At 39.2% G+C, this 18790-nt stretch overlaps 1 protein-coding gene across 7 annotated transcripts; it reads right to left on the bottom strand.

Moving 5' to 3' along the window:
* Positions 1–542: 542 nt before the first annotated feature.
* LOC131312480 (uncharacterized) lies at positions 543–17101 on the bottom strand. 7 transcript variants are annotated; one of them, XM_058340250.1, is made up of 5 exons: positions 16774–17101; positions 16414–16693; positions 6061–7589; positions 2063–2131; positions 543–1166 (listed from the first exon to the last, which is right to left on the bottom strand). In XM_058340250.1, the coding sequence occupies exons 3-5, from the start codon at positions 7564–7566 to the stop codon at positions 876–878; spliced, it is 1866 nt and encodes a 621-aa protein (XP_058196233.1). In that variant the 5' UTR covers positions 7567–7589; positions 16414–16693; positions 16774–17101; the 3' UTR covers positions 543–875. The 7 variants fall into 7 exon arrangements, with proteins under 7 accessions (XP_058196233.1, XP_058196229.1, XP_058196230.1 ...); XM_058340246.1 differs by lacking the exons at positions 16414–16693; positions 16774–17101 and adding an exon at positions 12862–13040; XM_058340247.1 differs by lacking the exons at positions 16414–16693; positions 16774–17101 and adding an exon at positions 12862–13040 and having other exon boundaries at positions 543–1157.
* Positions 17102–18790: the final 1689 nt, after the last annotated feature.

The following is an 18790-nucleotide window of genomic DNA, read 5'->3' as shown; positions in this document are numbered from 1 at the left end:
TTTTTACGGCTTATTAATTTATCTTAACGAGAGCAATCGAAAAAAGTAAAAAATTAAGATTATTAAATTTTTTTATTACTTATTAATTTTTTTTATGACTTCTTAATTTATCTCACCCAGAACATCAACTGCTTGGGGGTGGGGCTGCCACCACCACCACCTCGCGCCCCTTCTCTCTATTCACCGGCCACCTCTCTACCTCGCAATCTCTCTTCGAAGCCCTCTGCTGCCTCCAACGTCCAACCCCATTGGTCACAGTGATCGGGAGATCCACCTCCCTCGGGTCCGATCCAAGCCTTAGGATGGTCAAATCTTAGTTAGCTTCCAAATGCACCAGAAAATTTGCAACATTTAAATACCGTAATGCAGTTCTTGAGTTTCCTTTGGATTGGAATAGCTGTCCTTAGGATATGTTGTTTTTTAAGGAATCAATAAGAATTTCATAAAAAAAATAAAAGCAGCATAGATATATGAGACATAACCAAGCCAAAAGTGATGTCCCCAAGGAAAGCAACTAACGAAAGCATAAATAAAAGAACTTAAAAAACAACACTGAATCACTTAAAAAATGAGTTCATCAAATACCAGAATAGCAGAACCAAGTCTGAGCAAAAACACAGAAAAGCCCTCAAAATGTTCACCCTATTAACCACTTAAGTAATAGACCATAGAGTACGACGCTCTCATGGTGTGAAAAAAACACACCCGGTTAGAGCTTTATTTTTCGGCATGTAAGATCAACACAGGATTCTCATAAAAGAAGCACATCGTCCTTCACGACTCACAGTTCTCGTTGCATTCCAATCACACAACACTAATACAAATGTCCTCCTCTGAAGCAACTTCTCCAAAAGAATCATGTGAATAATAGAAGATCATTTACGGTGATGTTGCTGGTTATACGAAGATGAAAAAGGTCTAGACGCGCCTGCACCATGTGGCGTCATTCCATGGGAAGGTTGCAGCTGGTTATGTGGAGAAACAGCAAATCCAGATGCAGCCGCACCATGCGGCATCACTCCATGGGAAGGTTGCAGCTGGTTATGTGGAGAAACAGAAGATCCAGATGCAGCTGCATGATGCGGTTGTGTTATGCCTCGAGATTGTTGCTGCGGATTTGGAAATTCAGATGCACTTGCACTATGAGGAGACATAACCTGTTGTCCCTTCATGAACAAAAAATTAGAAATTTGAGAGCAGATTGGGGTTTAAAACATGTTAACATAAGGGCAGATCTCAAATACCAGCACATCGGATAATTTTCCGAAATTAGACAATTGGCACATAAGAGATAAGGAGCTACAAAATAGGACTACCTCCACACTTTTTGTTTTACCCTTCTTACTATTCCAGACATCTCAAGCACTTGTTATACTTTATATTTCATCCTGTCTACAAGAACCTATGTTAGATGGACGTGGATAGAGGTGTCGGCTGTGTGTATGTGTCCAAATGCTGAAGTCATGTATTTTCCAACTCTAGGTCAGGGAGACATGCCAAAGGATTTATAATTCTTGGTATATTCTTCTATATTCTTGGATAAACAGTGTTTACAATGCGCCTTGGGGCATTATTACTTTGTGGCAGTTGACCCTGTACCAATTAGAGTTGGATTAGCTGCCACTAGACCTAATCTTGTCATTTGATTTTTTATTAAGCAAACGGATATACTTTATAAGGTATTCAAAATCCAAAATGTGCTTGCTAGGAGACTCGCAAAGGATTTTATACCTTAATCTGAATGTTGAGTGTCTAACAAGGATACTTAAGCACTTAACCGAGTTCATTCCTAGAAAAGAACCAATTGAGATCTTCTGATTGGTGAAAATCATATCGAAAAAAAATTTCACAGAACTAAATTATTTAAATTGATCCAATTAAGGGAAAGAGCGTCGAAATGATCAATCAAAATGGGATGGCGGGAGAAATTTGAATACCAATTTCTTAACAGTATTCAATGAGAAAAAAGACTGTCATCATGTTGGTCTACAACTATGCAATTTACCATGTTCTCTCTCCTGAGCCATCTAAGTGCATGTGGTAAATCAAAATGATCTTTCACCTGATATGCGAACTGCTGGCCTGATTCAACCCTAGAATGGCTGTTGCCGAAGTTTTCCATTGAAGATTGCTGTTGAGAGGAAATAATGAAAGTTGACTGCCATACCCACTTAAATAATACACTCAAAATCTCACAACATACTTCTGACATAGTGAAACTATGCCACCCAGCTGTTTCCTAATTCCACATAGGTAGAAATGGGAGAGTAGAAGTAAGGTTCAGGACCTCGATAGCCTAGACTCTTCCCTGATGAGGCTTCTGCTATATTTCCGCAGCATTGCATACGATAATGCTTAAAACTACTAAAAAAGGACAAAGCAAGAAAAAGAAATTTACACAGAGTCACAGACCATTGAAACCAGCTGAAGGGATAAAGCAACATCACGAGAGTGAGGGGGAAAAAAATGATGGTAATACCCACAATTTAAAAAATCTGTATCCAGTAAAATAATGTTTTCTATTCGACTGACTGGAAATTCAAAACAATCATCTGTTAATCAACTCATTGAAGAAATTACACCAAATGGCAGTTGGAAATTGAAATGGTTCAGGCCCCTTCATGCTTTGTTAGGATCGACACACACACACTCACGATTTACGAATATAAACAGCAAAGAATCAATACAGAGATATACGTGGTTCCCCAAAGCTGGGTACGTCCACGGGAGCGAGAGCGGCTGCTGTTCTTTATTATCACAGTATGAATTAGGGTTTACAACATAGAGTAATTATATTGACTCTATTCTAACCCTAATCTAGTATTTGATCTGTATCCCAAAAATACCACTGTACAAACCCTACCGTACAACGCCCCCCGCACCCCCCAATAACATATGAGCCATAGTTCTAACGATCTCCACCTTGGCGAATTCACTCTCGCCCCTTCAAAAGATAACCATCATTATCCAGTAAGTTGGGGGATGCCTCCCTTTTCCTAGCACCGGGAGACATTAACCAAGTCCAAGCAATGCTTGAACTTGTCTGCAGTAACCGTCTTTGTCAACATATCAGCCGCATTCTCAGAAGTGTGCACCTTTTCCAGTATCAAATCCTGCATCAATCAACTCTCTCACCTTGTGAAACCTCACGTCGATATGCTTGGTTCGAGCATGATACACCTGATACTTTGCCAAATAAATGGCACTCTGACTGCATAATGCAACTGAACTCCACCTTGATCTATGCCAAGCTCCTTAACAAACCCTTTCAACCACAATGCTTCCTTGGCTGCCTCAGTCACCGCCATATACTCAGACTCAGTAGTGGATAAAGCCACCAGAGGTTGTACCATGGATCTCCAACAAATAGGCCCACCCACAAGTGTAAACACATAACTAGTTGTAGACCTTCTGTCATCCAAACCCCCAGCATAATCCGCATCCACATACCCAACAACTGAAATCTGACCCCGTTGCCTACCAAACATAATCCCGCGATCTGAAGTACCTTTCAAGTATCTGAACATCCACTTGACTACCTTCCAATGCTCTCTGCCTGGTTTGGCCATGTACTTACTGACTGTGCTAACTGCATGTGCCAAATTAGGCCTCGTACAAACCATTGCATACATTAAGCAACCCAATGCACTTGCATAAGGCACACTTGACATATCCTCAATTTCTTCATCTAACACCAGACACTGAGCTGAAGATAATCTGAAATGACTTGCCAATGGAGTGCTGACCGGTTTGACATTGTTCAAACTAAACCTCTTCAACACTTTCACCACATAATTCTTTTGAGATAACCACAACTTACCAGCTGACCTATCTCTGCGAATCTCCATCCCAAGTATCTTTCTAGCCGCTCCTAAATCCTTCATGTCAAACTCTTTACCCAATAAAGATTTCAACCTGTTTACCTCAACCATACTCTTTGCAGCAATCAGCATATCATCCACATAAATAAACAAGAAAATATAGAAACCATCATCAAGACTTTTAACATAAACGCAACAATCATACTTACAGCGTGTGTACCCAATCCGTATCATGAAAGAGTCAAACCTCTTATACCATTGTCTTGGAGACTGTTTAAGCCCATAAAGGGACTTCTTCAACTTACAAACAAGATACTCAGTCTCTGGCTGCTTGAACCCCTCAGGCTGTTCCATGTATATGACTTCCTCCAAATCACTATGGAGGAATGTCGTTTTCACATCCATCTGCTCTAACTCCATATCATAGCTAGCCACCAATGCCAAGATAATCCTGATTGACGTATGCCTCACCACTGGAGAAAAGACCTCATCAAAATCAATTCCCTTCCTCTGTGAATACCCCTTTGCCACTAACCGAGCATTGAACTTTTCTCTTTCCTTTTCTGTTGCTGCCTTTTCCCGCTTGTATATCCACTTACAACCCACTGACTTCTTTTCCCTGGGCAGTTCTTTCAACTCCCAAGTCTTATTCTTATGCAAAGACTCCATTTCCTCTACCATGACTTCCATCCATTGGTCCCTTTTAAAACTCGTAATAGCATCCTGAAAAGTAGATGGATCCCCACTCACTGGTGGCTTGATAGTGCGCTTGGTTCTCCCAACGGCCAAGCTTTGCTGCTGCTGGTGCTTCTGCTGCTGTTGATCAAGCTGTTCATCTGGCTGAGTATCGCCTATATCAAAACTCTCCAGCTCAATCTGTACGCCCTGTTGTTTGCTGTTCACTTCCTCTGACTCAAAATTTTGAATCCTCTGATGTGCCTTGATCATAGAGTCCTCATCAAATACCACATCCCTACTGATCACCACCTTCTTTGTCTCTGAATCCCAAAGCTTGTACCCTTTGACCCCTTTCTCATAACCAAGAAAGATACACTGTCTAGACTTCGCATCAAGCTTTGACCTCTCATCACTGGGAACATGAACATAGGCCGAACACCCAAAAATTCTCAACCCTGAGTAGTCAACCTCTTTCTCTGTCCACATCTCCTCAGCTACCTTCCCATCCAAAGCAGCACTCGGTGACCTGTTTATAACAAAGCATGTCATACTCACTGTTTCTGCCCAAAAGACCTTCGGAAGTCCCGCATTCAATCTCAAACACCGTGCCCTTTCTGCAATGGTTCTGTTCATTCTTTCTGCCACCCCATTCTGTTGTGGTGTCTTCCAAACTATAAAGTGTCGCTGAATCCCATGTTCCTCACAAAACTTCAGAAAATGCCCATTCTTGAATTCTTTCTCAGTATCTGTCCCGAGGCAATTAATCTTTTTCCCTATCTAGTTTTCCACTTCAGCTTTCCATACTCTGAACTTAGTAAAGACTTCAGACTTGTGCTTTATGAAGTACACCCAAATTTTTCTTGAAAAGTCATCAATAAAGGTCAAGAAATATAGAGATCCTCCTTTCGAAGCTACCCTCACTGGCCCCCAAACATCTAAATGAACGTAGTCAAGAATTCCCTTCGGTCTGTATCCCAAAAATACCCCTGTACGAATCCTACCGTACAACGCCCCCCGCAACCCCCCAATAACATATGAGCCATAGTTTTAACATGCTTGAATTGTTTCTTCACCAATACAATATCTTCTCTCTGCACTATTTTACACTTAACAAGTAAACAATCAGCTCCAAACCCCCCAAACCAGATGTTTTCAAACACCAGATGTTTTCCACTAAGTGATTGCTTAGGGACTCCATCATTTCTAGTGGCGAAAATTAAGATTAAAAACGCACTATATCCATCTCTGATAAGTGCAGAAACCCAGTGTTCACAGCATAGAAAACTGGTTTTGCATATAATGGAAAAGAATTCACGGCATACTTGTCTAGATAACTCAACCGTTCAGCCTTTTTTTCCTCTGATTCTGAAAATCGTACGACACACTACATGATTCTTTTCCATAAAAAATTTCATCTATCGTAACTGGATTTAATCTGGCATTGCAAAGAAATTAACAATCAAAGTTCACTACCGCTAACTTCCCTCCAAAACGCAAGCACAAATGTATAACTACATAGTTGGAACAACAAAATGATGACTTTAGTTCAGAATTACCACACCTGCTGATAGTAGCTCCTGTTCCATGTTGGAATTTTTGGGGAAATAATCTGCTGGTGGTGCTGCAAATATACTTGTTGCCGTTGCATTGGGTTCTGTTCCTGGGGCTGCAACAACGGATTATGGAACTGATGTTGCTGCTGCTGCATCAGCTGAGCTTCTTGTTCCTGCAGCTGTAGCAACTGTTGATAGGACAATTGTGGCAGTTGCTGTTGTAAATAAAGATGATGATGTTGTTGCTGCTGATAGGGTTGTTGAACTTGTTGCTGCTGCATAAATTGTTGTCGCTCCTGATAGTGAAGTTGAGGAATCATACACTGCTGCTGCCGGAAATAATTTTCCATCATCTGATTGTAAACTTGATTATCAGCTACCATCCCATACTGCCCTGCACTTTGCATAGGAAACTGAGCCATCTGTGCTTGAGGAAGTGATTGGTTTTCGGAAACAAAGCTTTGCTGCCGCAAATTTTGTGGTGGCCACGAATGAGTAGTTGTTGAATTCCCTTGAACTTGTGGAATTTGCCCATTTAAAGAAATATGGGAATCACCTTGACTGTTAACCATTTGAGCATTCATTTCAGCTGGTGGGGATTGTTTGTTTGGAGCAACTCGCAATTTTTTATGCGGTCGATTTTCTGTATCAGGGTGAAACCCAGATCTTGCATCTCCAGATGAAAGTTTTACAGGTCCATTTTCGATTTGGGCCAGATCACAAGATCTAGTGCTTGCTGGGCTGACTATACTAGGGCTCCCCTTAGCCTTCAGATAGTTCTCTGGTCTATTAAAAGCAGGAGATTGTTGCACAGAAGAAGACATGGATGTTGAATCCCCATATCCCTTGTCCTGAGAATTCAAGTAAAGACCATCTGAAGGAAACAATTTAACATTTTGTTCAAACTCAGGGTCCAACTCTTTCTCAACATAAATGGAATCCATGTCTCTTTGTGAGGCAACTGCAAATGAATCAACATCGGCAACTTGATGAACTAAATCATGAGTAGGTTGAGTTGTGTTTTCAGCCAAACCATGAGCCGTTTCTACTGGTTCATAAGCATCTTCTTCAGGTTGATGAATTAAACCAGGAGGAGCAGGCACTTTTGGTCCACATGCATCTTTTACATTTTGCGGTACTAAACCACGAGCTGGCCCCACTGGTTCATTTGCAGCTTTTGGTGACTGTTGTACCATATAAGAAGTTGATTCCAGTTGTCCACATGCATCATCTCCGGACTGATGTTCCAAGCCATGGCTTGTTTTGTTTACTAAGGGTTCATCCTCAACACATGGTTCTGCAATTTTAAGTGAGGCCTGTTGGGTTCTCTCCTGTACATTGTTGTCTTTTGTTTCTCGTTGGATCTGACTTGTGGAAACCTGGTTGGGGGTTGAAGTCTGATTTTCATGCGTTGATTGTCCCTGCTCTTGCATCTGGGGCTGGGTACGTTGGTCTGAAGTACTGCCTTCAGATGGACGAAAAGGCGTTGGAAATGGGTTCTTTCTTCTTACCATCAGATTGTCCAACAATTGAGTGCCTGCAGTTGGGAGATTATTTGATGAGGTAGACCTTAGCAAAAGTGAGAACAATTATATGGATTCCATGTTCAAATCATGGACAGTTCTACATTGTTCAACAAACTGCTGCCATGATTGATTAATCATGGTCGGGGAGAAAATATATAGAAAGTTAGAATTTCCCATAAACAAAGTTTACATTCTTAATGCAAAAGAAGAGAGAAACAGTACTGCCACTGCAACTGTCATAGCTGATTACCTATCTCACATTGTATTAAGCAATTCACAAAAAAAAAAAAAAAAAACCAGAAACCAACAAGAATCTCAAGCACAAAAAATGGACATTTACAAGAAGAATCATTATTCTACTGTAGGAAACACAAATGCATCTTTTTGGGGATCTCATAGAAGGGAAGTATAACAGTTCTAGTGGACAAATAGGAAAAGATAAAGTGAAGAGAGTGGTAGGGGACTGATTGCATCGTATAGGACGTTATGGGAATCAGAAAGACCATCAGAGCACAAAATACTGCAGTTTTTGGTCAATGTATCAGTCTGATAATTAGACTGGTGAACTGATGAATATTTTTTCACTGCAGCACATCGAAGACTATAATAATGCATAATGAACAGAACTATCTTTGGATACACCTAGAAACAAATTATAATAAAGGCGTCAAAAAATATGCGATAAGTGCTCAAGTGTACCAATTTAAGCCCCCTAAGTTACGTATGTAGTCCATTTATCCTATTACTTGGTTGACTGTGTTTCTCATGTTTGTAGGTTTCGCTAATCCTTAGACGTGAAATGAGACTCGGGAGAAGCTTTTAGATGATTGCGGCGAAGATGGGGTGCTTTGGAGATGATTTGAAGCAAAAATGGTACATTACGATAAATCCCATCAGGACAGACTCCAGTTAAGAAAAACCACTGCTCCAAGTAAATCCCATATGATACGGAATATCACATTTCTGTACTACTATTCAAGCAAAACTTGCTAACTTAAAATTTGCTTATACAACTTCAACAACATATATTTGCTTATACGTAATTGGACCTTTTGAAAAACAAGAAATAGCCTTCTTAAAATAATTTCGAACTCTCTTTCAGTACTTGGCAGGGTTATAGATATATAGAGTTCCATGTCATAGAGATAATAAAAGAATGGTGCCAAGACTAAGGAATTAACTCCTATTTACTTTTTTGGAGAACATTCGCATATCCACGATGAGACATGCTACCAAATGTTTATCAGCTGAAGACGTCATAGATCTACAAGCATTAATTCAATTTCCTTTTTTACTTTATTTGAAAAAAAAACTCAAAAAGCAGAAAATCAAACAGGCAAGAAGAAACATATACGTCTCCGCAAATCTAGAACAGCATCACAAAAAATTTATACTTTGACAAAATAAATAAGAGAAGACACTTTCTTCGATCGAAGAAATGTGAACCAAAAGTTCTGCACACCCAAACCGTGAATCCTTTTTTGCGGGTCATATAACTTATATCATTGTAAGAGGAATGATCATGAAGGTGCAGCCTTTGTACGCCCAGATCTGCTTAATAAGCAACTAAACAATCATCACAACCATGGATACTTCAACTTAAAAAAGAAAGAAGACAATTATTTTGATACAAATATACCTCCTAAAGTTATACACAAGCAGAACCTTGAACCTTCTTTAAATTCGACTTTTGATGCTCAGATCTTTGTAAGATAAAGGATCATAAAATGCCCTTTCATATGCAGATCTGCTAAATCCAATGGCTCACAAGTTGTCTTAAGATACTACAAAGATGTGATAGCTATACGACAATGCAACAAAGACACATCTAGGCAATCTATACATGAAGATCTTCTTTCATGCATAAGACTGAAACAAAGGCACTTCAATCCCATGTTCACTTTAATCTAACAAATCTATTGGATTTGGTTGATTGGACAAAAAAAAAAAAACTCAAAAAGCATTCTTAAGGTAAAAGAGAAAGAAGGAAGCCCAAAAGAGTTAGATTGAGTTACCAAAGCTTCTTGACTCTAATTCCGTGGCTTCAATCCGAATCTGAGGACAAAAGCTCTTTGACTGCCGACTCCACACCTTCAAGTTCTAGGGTTCACAAACGCTAGTTCCCTTTTATACTTAGTTTCACATAGAATCCTCTACGGCTTTACTAGAGTCTCACAAGATAGGATCCTATGGAGTTTACTTCCAAACTACTACCATGAGCATCCTCATAAAGCACTATTGGAGTTTGTCACACATCGGTTAATTATTTCATCCAAAACTAGTATATGAGCCTAGGTAGCCTTTCCACTCATTGCCAATTGGTTTTGAGTTGAAGCTAGGGCATTAGAGCTCAGGTTTCGGAGAATTTGTCCTCCCTTGTTTGTGCTATAGGTGCACCGTTGTTTGTTGTTTGTTGTGATCCAAGTGTTATCGATCGTTTATTACTTTATTTACCTCACTACGTGTGAGTCGAGGTGGCACATGTGCGGGGGAGTGTTGGAGTTTGCCCACATCGGATAATTATCTCCTCCAAAACTAGTATATGAGCTTGGACGACACTTTAACAAGCTCCACCAATAAAGTAGCAAGAGAATCAAATCATCAAAGGCCCAATAATGTCCAGTTGTCATCAAGATAATCGTCACAAACATTTACCAATCAGAAGCAAGATTCCTTGTTTGTCTTTTTCCTCTTTTGCGATTGTTAATTTAAATGGATAAAATCACAAGCGTGTCTCAATGCTAACAAGAAATGGCGATAAATTTGGTAATATCTATCTGTTGCTTCTTAGGGAGATACTAGTTGTCTATTTCCATTTCAAGGTACTTCTCAGTGTTTCTCTCTTTACGAAGGAAAAAAATAGACAAAAGACATGAATGTGCATGATGTTGGTGATACTAATTTAATGAATTCTATTATAAATATTAACCAAATAAAAGAAATAATGACCTATACAAAATATAATGTTAGTCTAAGTTACATGGACTTGGGTTCAGGTGTAGTTTGTTGTGTACAAATGAGAGATCCATCTAATTCCCAAGTTTAAAGACAAGACGACTCCATATTCATTTTTTGTTCAGATCTTTCATTTTCTAGAGTGAATTATGTTTATAAGCTTCCGTATAACATTCCCACATAACATGGGAACTCAAAATGTACTTGAATAGTCAACAACTAAACACAAATTACTAACTATTTGGGGTGGTTATCTCCGTTATGCCTCCAAAAACTTTACTACATCATGCGTAGCAGAAAAAAAAATCATTGTGGCGAATCATTCTTAATTGATTTCTTCGTAATTGAAATGCCTTAATTCGTATATATTCAAAAAGGGAATACCCAAATTCAAGTATTTCAGCTGTTAGTGGACCTTATAATCTCCATTGGTATGTCTCACTTGAAGTTCTTTCTCTTTTCTATTTTCCCGCAAAGAAGAGATATTCTAAAACAAAGTGAACTCAAAACAACTATACAAAGATGCTTGTGTTCTGTGAAGACAACAACTTAATTTACAAGGACACTAATATTGATCAATTTACTACGGGGTAAAAGTGAATGTAGATTTTTGGTAATTTACAATCATATATGTAATAACAAAATACTATCCGTTTTCTTTTCCCCGTGTATCATAATGCATTATTGCATTAGAAAAGATACTTAAAACTCCTCAATGCTGAACTTAACATATTTGTTTGAGTTCCCTTTTGGGTATGCATTTCAATATCTTTTGTTGTGTTAGTTTGTCTCGAAATACTACCAAAGAATTTCACATAAATTTGAAGATTTCAAGTCAAATGGTCAGTTGTTGTAAACTTAGGTCCAAGAAAGCCAATACAGAAAAACAAGACAGTTGTGGCAGGTACTAGGCAGATGTTCATTGTCAAATTTGCAGTCACGTCCTATGAGAATATATCCTAATAGTCTTCTAGTTGAAATGTTTTGAACTTATCAACAATAGAAGGTCATTGTAAAATTTGAAGTCACGTCCTATGAGTATATATCCTAATAGTCTTCTTGTTGAAATGTTTTGTACTTATCAACAATAGAAAATGGACAAATGCTAAACTGCCATAGCAACTACGTAACAAATGCTAGAAACCGATATCTACTACTATGAGCAACACTAACCATGATCAATACTAGAAACCGATATCTACTACTATGAGCAACACTAACCATGATCAATATTCATTGACTACGATGCTTACAAATCGCAAAGACTAAGAAGTAACAGTATACGATGTGAACAACATTACAATATTGTTGTAACTAATTACCATCTGACATTTATTGCATTTTCCTGTTCAACTTTTAATTTATGCTATCTCCCCAATAATGTCATCTAGCATGGAAGGAAAAGGTTTAGGGAAATGCAATATTGGTCTAATATGAATCAGATACCAACTTATGCTGAGGTTCTCAAGCATATCCATGTAATCCTTATTCACCATTTCCATAGTGTCACCGAAGCTCTTTGAAATCATTTCCAAGTGGCAAGCCCAAAGGCAACAACTCACTACTAGATGCTCCTATTGGGGTGGCAAATCCACCACAGAAGCTCGCTTCAGCACATCCAAGTTAGACTCACCTAGGAACCTCGTTCCCAGCAAGAAAGAAGCCCGCTCCCTCTCAAGTTGTCAAGCATATAAATCTCAAAAGAAACAAAATAAAAGATGCCAAGCAATATAAAATATGAAGCAATGATAAGATACTAGAAAAACATTAACTCAAATTCGCTCAAGTACTTAGCATAGACATAATATTTACTTATATTCAACAAAATAATATGTATCATTGCCCTGAATTAGAAATTGCAGTGTATACTAGGACTAGCAACAAAATAATTTTTTTGAGAATTTTTTTTATTTTTTATTTTTTATTTATTATTTAAATTTTTTATTTTGCAGTACTACAGACACTCGTCATGCTCCCAACCTTAGAACCTTCTATGTCCTCTCGCTCTCCGCACCCGCTCCAACTCTTGCACCCGTTTTTACTTCATGCAACTAAGGCCAACAGAAGCAACACAAAAAAAAAAAAAAATGATCTTCACAATAAACCAGTTATGTCAGTTAATGAAAATGTTATTAGAAAAGATACATACACTTTTTGGTACATGGAGCCCACTCTACGGTCGAAAAAGAGAATGCTAATACACAGATAAAAGGAGCCTGCTCCACATAAAAAAAGACACCAACGGAACATAAGTTTAATGCACACTTAATTGCTCTATTTCCAAAATCTTAGGGAGTACATTACACAAGCTCAAAGAGAAATCTTAACCTGCAAATACAGAAGTCAGAACCGATATATCTTCCCTATCTGTTGCCCAACCCTTGAGATGCATCTGAAAATGGAGATATAGCACCACCTATTATAGGGTCCACTACGTTCACTTCTCCTAGTCCTCTATGCGTCATCAAAAAGCATATCAAAACCCTGTACAATAAACAACCAAGTCATTTTCTGTAGGATTTGTACAGGTGATAAGTGGTGTGTTGTGGCAGCAACAGCTTGCCTTGCGTTCATAACTTCCACCAGAGAGCAGCAGAAGCAGAATAATGACAAAAATAAATTAACTTTCACATAAAGAGACCACAAAATACCTATAGGTATCTCTTGAAAAATTGACCAAGTTCACAGGGTGATTCAATCCTATTCTAATTTGATTTACATAAAAAAATGTGCCCAATCGAAGCTACTGGTCATTTGGTTGCTTGAAGACACTTCTATAGATGCTGAGTGCAGCTTTAGAGGCATTTTATAAGCTTCTGCATCGACCACTGATGTGTTGTTAGCCCTAGAATTTGTGGCTATTGTTTTTGATAAGTTCAACCCTATTTCAATGAGTGCCCTCTATGAGCAGTAAAGAGAGTGGGTGGAGCCATGATGTTCGAACTCTTGCTGATAGTTCATTTATCTAGATCAGTCCCGCTAAGTTTGACAGCACCAGCCACCAACTATGTGTCTGGTCAGGTTCATACACATTAAAACTTGCTTCTGGTTGTGTCACACGAGCACTCAATGTGATAAATGAACTCTAGAGAATGCTTCGTCATGTCTTGATTGATTAATTGCATGCTACATAACATCGTGCATATCTTTTTGCAACTTTTTGCAACTGGCTACAGCCGATAAGTATTCCTCTTTAGTGGTGCAGACAAACTCTCAGAAGGTAAAGAGGGATGGATTGGATCAAAAGGATAGGTTTGTAGTTGTTAAATACTATGCAAAGCTTTGTAATAGGGATGGGAAATTCTGACACGACATGAGAACATGACACGAATCCGACGCGAAGTTAGCGGGTTAGGGTAAGCTATTTCTAACACGGAACGTGAATATGACACAACACGATAACATGAAAAGTTAAACAGGTCGGGTTAGGATTGAGAGAATTCTGACACGAACACAAGATGACACGACACGACGCGGGGTGGGAATTTATGAAAAGACACCATAACACAACACAAATCCGACACGAAGTTAGCGGATTAAGGTTAGCAATTTCTGACACGGAACACGAATATGACACGACATGATAACACAAAAGCTAAACAGATACGGTTAGGGTTGAAGAATTCTAACACGAGATGACACAACATGATACGACACGATGCCCACCCATACTTTGTAATTTGCGAAAGGAGATTTACTATTGTCGGAGTTTCCAAGGCTGACTGTCCTAACATTGCAGTGACAATCTACCATATGAACTAGAATAATGGAGAACGAGTGAATTTATGACTTTCTTTGTGGCACGAATATGGAGTATAATCGTATTGAAGTTAATATTCGTGTATAATCATATTGAAGTTAAGGACCCAGACCAATTCCTCTTCCCCATATTGAGAGAGGACAATGCTAATGCCCAACACAAAGACAGTAGGTGTAATGCCATGCTGCGTATTTCTGATTAGCAGCATTCCAATTTTGATCATCACATCATGGGAGACTGATCAGTAAGTTTTGCTCTACCTGTTGTTTATGAACATTTTCAGGTAGCAGGGGCTAAAGAAAAGTCCGTATTGGGTACAAGCATGCACATCAGTGTTTAAAAAGAGCCCCTTACGAGCATATCAGTAAGTTTTCTTCTTTTTTGAATGAGTTTAGGTGCTTCTTTTTCTTCTACTTGTGCTCTGTTTCCTTTTTTTTCCTGAGCCTTGGATTCTTCTTCTTCTTCCTCCTCCTCTTACAATCCGCTTTGTTTTAAAGTCAACTTGCTTCTGGATTTCCTTTTTTTTTCCCCCTGATTTCATTTGTTTCCCTGTGCTTATATTGTAGTTGTTTTTAACAGTATCTTGTTCTTGGGATTGCGATCTATCTTACTGCTCTTATGCTCTGTTGTTTTCCAAATTTCCTAATGTTGATTTTACTTATATTAGAATTCTACTTCAATTTTACAACTTGACGTGTGCGGGCCCGCGCCTAGGCTCTAGGGGACCATGGTGCCTCGGTGCACCTATCTCTTCTCGCTCTATTCTCTTTTCAGTTTTTGGTTCATTCTGGATGAAGCTTAAGGTCAGTCACATGAAAGACTAGCATGTAATTGATTGTGAAGTATATGTTGAAGTTTGAAGAGTGCCTCTTTCACCTTTAATCCATGCATTCAAAAGGCAGGGAGAAGTTACATCTTTTGGCATGAAGCTGTGACGACACTCGAATATGTGATTATGAACTACTATTACACTGGCACTAGGACTCTAGGAGAGTATTGTACTCTTCAAAGCTCTCTCATGCTTTTCCTACGGTAAGGATTTCATTCTTTTATCTTTACGATAATGAAATTTTCTTTGCCGTTCCAACATAAAAAAAAAAAAACTGGCCCTGGAAAAAAAAAAAAACAGTTTTCTGATCAGTGCAATCAACTTTAAGTTGAGACAAACTCCAGGTGATTCTTTTTCGTGTTATTACTCTCCCTTCTTCCCTGTTATCTATTCTGTTTTCTTTTGATGCAAATCATCAACCTTGTGTTCCCCTTCGTTACACCCCCATTCCGCACTTAGTAGTTAGCATATTTTCCCCCCTCAGGGCCTCACCTCATGGAAAATGGGAGGGAAGAAAATGAAGGAGTTGCAGTTAGGCCGAAAATTTCCATATTTGTTTAGTCTCCTTATTTTAACTTACTACGTACTTCTGCAAATTACTAGACGAAATGCGCATATCAATCATAAGGATGCTTTAACACCCATACACTGCATAATTACCAAAATAAAAGCAACAGATTTTGCTGGCCATGAAATATGCAAATAATGGCCAAAGCTTTTCGAGCAATACAAATATCTAGGGCAGTAAATAGATCAAACACAATCAATCAAAAACTAATCCATTAAAGATTGACCCAAATCTTTTAAATTGAAGAAAATAATCAAAACTGAAGCCTCTAAGAGAATCCTTGGCGTTTTTCAAGAAATGTGCTTCAAAAGAAAACATTCCTGGATTTCCAATATGTGCTTTAAAAGCAGTATCTAATCAGAAGTATAACAAAAAAATTAGGATCAGAATAGTGGGTACAAGGTGATATAAAATCAGTAACCAACATATAATAGAGCAAAGAAACATGAAAATGCATCATTTAGTGAATAATGAGCTCCAATTATAGCAGTTCCGATCATTCTAAATCCAAACTCAATTTGTCAGTTATAAGCCTAAAGTCATTCCAAAAAGCAGAACTGACTCGTACATATTTTTGGATCAAACACTAAGCCATTGGAATTGTAACAAAACTAGAAGAAAAAGAATTCGTAAAGCGGAAAATACCAGAGCTTACAATATATAAGTTACCACCACATCATCTTATCCTTCTTAAAAATGGGGTAGGTGGGAAGGGACACATACCTTAAGAATAATCTTGGCTTGTCTGCAGTCCACGGTTCGAGTTACCACAGCCATTAAATGTGCAATCTGGACACTTAATTGTCGAGCTGAAAGGCCGAGATTGGGAAGTTGGACTACTGAAAGCCGGATCCCCTTAAGAAATACTTCTCTTGCTCGGACTAGCGCAAAGTTAGCTGGCTCCCTCCCTCCCTCCCTCAGTTTCCTTGAATTCAAGGCTCCGCATCCAGAACTCAGTGTAGCAGCACAGGAGATAAAGCATCTTTTCATAAAGTTTTACAGCCTGCAAGTGGAAAGAGTCTCAGATATGGAATAGAAACAGGAAATAATCTATATAAGAACCAGAACAGCAGATGTTCATACCCGGTCAAAATCTTCTCGCATCTCGACAAAATCTAGATAGCGATGCCAATTCTCTAGTTGATTATCACCAGGTGGAATAACATGGAAATAAGGCCTCTAGATATTTTTCTCAAAGCAACGTACTTTCGTTCCAACTCACGAGCTTCCTGGTAGAAACTCTCCCCAATCGTTAGCAAAAATTTCTGTTCACCCTCGGAGAGGGTAATGCTCTTTCTGCATCTCACTTTGATGATCAAAGTCGTTCTTTTGGTTCAAACTCATTAGTCATGAAACCATACAAAAACTCAATCCTATCTCGGCAAGTCCATCGTCTAGGAGGGTAGAACCTCTCCCCAATCGTTAGCAAAAAAATTTGTTCACCGTCGGAGAGGGTAATGCTCTTTCTACGTCTCACTTTGATGATCAAAAGTCATTCATTTTGTTCAAATTCATTAGTTATGAAACCATACAAAATCTCAATCCTATCTCAGCAAGTCCATTATCTAGGAGTTTATTTATTTTCCTAGCAAAGGTGAACAAAATTGCTTGACGAATTTTTTTTTGAATCTGGACGCAAGCTTAATTTAAAATCAGCCTTCAAACCCAAACCAAGTTTCCACAAGTCAGATCCAACGAGAAACAAAAGACAACAATGTATAGGAGAGAACCCAACAGGCCTCGCTTAAAATTGCAGAACCATATGTTGAAGATGAATCTTAGTAAACAAAACAGGCCATGGCTCGGAACATCAGTCCGGAGATGATGCACGTGGACAAATGGAATCAACTCCTTATTTGGCACAGCAGTCACAAGAAGCTGCAAATGAACTAGTGGGGCCAGCTCGTGGTTTAGTACCACAAAATGTAGAAGATGCATGCAGACCAAAAGTGCCTACTCCTGGTTTAATTCATCTAACCTGGAGAAGATGCTTATGAACCAGTAGAAACAACTCATGGTTTGGCTGAAAACACAACTCAACCTACTCATGATTTAGTTCATCAAGTTGCCGATGTTGATTCATTTGCAGATGCCTCGCAAAGAGACACGGATTCCATTTGTGTTGAGAAAGACTTGGACCCTGAGCCTAAACAGCATGTTAAACTGATTCCTTTATATATCTTTACTTGAATCCTCAGCATGGTTAAATTCATCAACCTGGAGAAGCTGCAAATGATTTTCACACAAAAACTCAATCCTATCTCGGCAAGTCCTTCATCTAGGAGTTTATTTTTGTGCTTGTGCTGAATCTTATCTGGGCACAAAAACTCAATCCTATTTCGGCACAAGCTTATTTACTTTTAGATCAACGGCTTGTGCTGAATCTTTGCATGGTTTCCTAACAAACGAATCTTGACAAAACGAACTGTTTTTGATTATTGAAGGGAAACTTGGAATGAGCATGTCCTCCCGAAGGTGAACAAAATTGCTTTCCCAAGGGATTGGCCTACTGGTCAGTTCGAAACCTCACAGGGTAATCAACTCGGCAGGCCACACGGGGCTTTTTCTCCGGCTTAAATTGGGCTATCAGCGAGTGAGCGGCGGCGGAATCAGGCCCAGCATTAATCAAGGTGTGCATAAGCTGGCACCCGACGCTGAGTTATGAATAAAACAAAAAACAAAATTGCTCGATAGGTAATTCACAAGCTGAAATCAGAATACCAGAACAGAACTCCGGTTCGTTCCGCCGCCGGACCACCGCTAGTAGAGTGCAAGCCCAACACCCGTTCACCCGTGTTGCTTCGGAATGCGCCACCGCTTGGTTTTTACGTGCAGTTGCGGTTCCATCTACGTCGAGTTTCGGGCAGACCTGGGGGGCGCGATTCGAAAAAGGCAAGTTCCGATCTTCCCAAATACTCCGACGAGAGATCGGAGAAATAGGGATGAAGGACTTGAGTCTTGGAGAGAAGACAGACCCAATGAGATAAACGGAGAGAGAATCGACGAAGTGGTTTCGTATCTGGGGGACTCGCTCAACTACTCCCACGGTTGGGAGGGGCCTTTGGACGGTACTCCAAAACGTGGAGAACTATTTAAAGGG

Source organism: Rhododendron vialii, chromosome 13a (genome assembly GCF_030253575.1).
Source record: "Rhododendron vialii isolate Sample 1 chromosome 13a, ASM3025357v1".
Taxonomy (NCBI): Eukaryota; Viridiplantae; Streptophyta; class Magnoliopsida; order Ericales; family Ericaceae; genus Rhododendron; species Rhododendron vialii.
Note: the sequence above shows the minus strand (reverse complement) of the source record. Positions and strands in the feature narration are given on the sequence as shown.

Bases quoted from the DNA above. Each gene is read 5' to 3' on its own strand.
- LOC131312480 (XM_058340246.1), bottom strand. From the start codon at position 12,925: ATGCATCTCAAGGGTTGGGCAACAGATAGGGAAGATATATCGGTTCTG. The intron at 7,590-12,861 runs GTTAAGATTTCT...TCCCAACTGCAG, and splicing joins TCTGACTTCTGTATTTGCAG to GCACTCAATTGTTGGACAAT. The intron at 2,132-6,060 runs GTGTGGTAATTC...TCCTCTCAACAG, and splicing joins ACAGGAGCTACTATCAGCAG to CAATCTTCAATGGAAAACTT.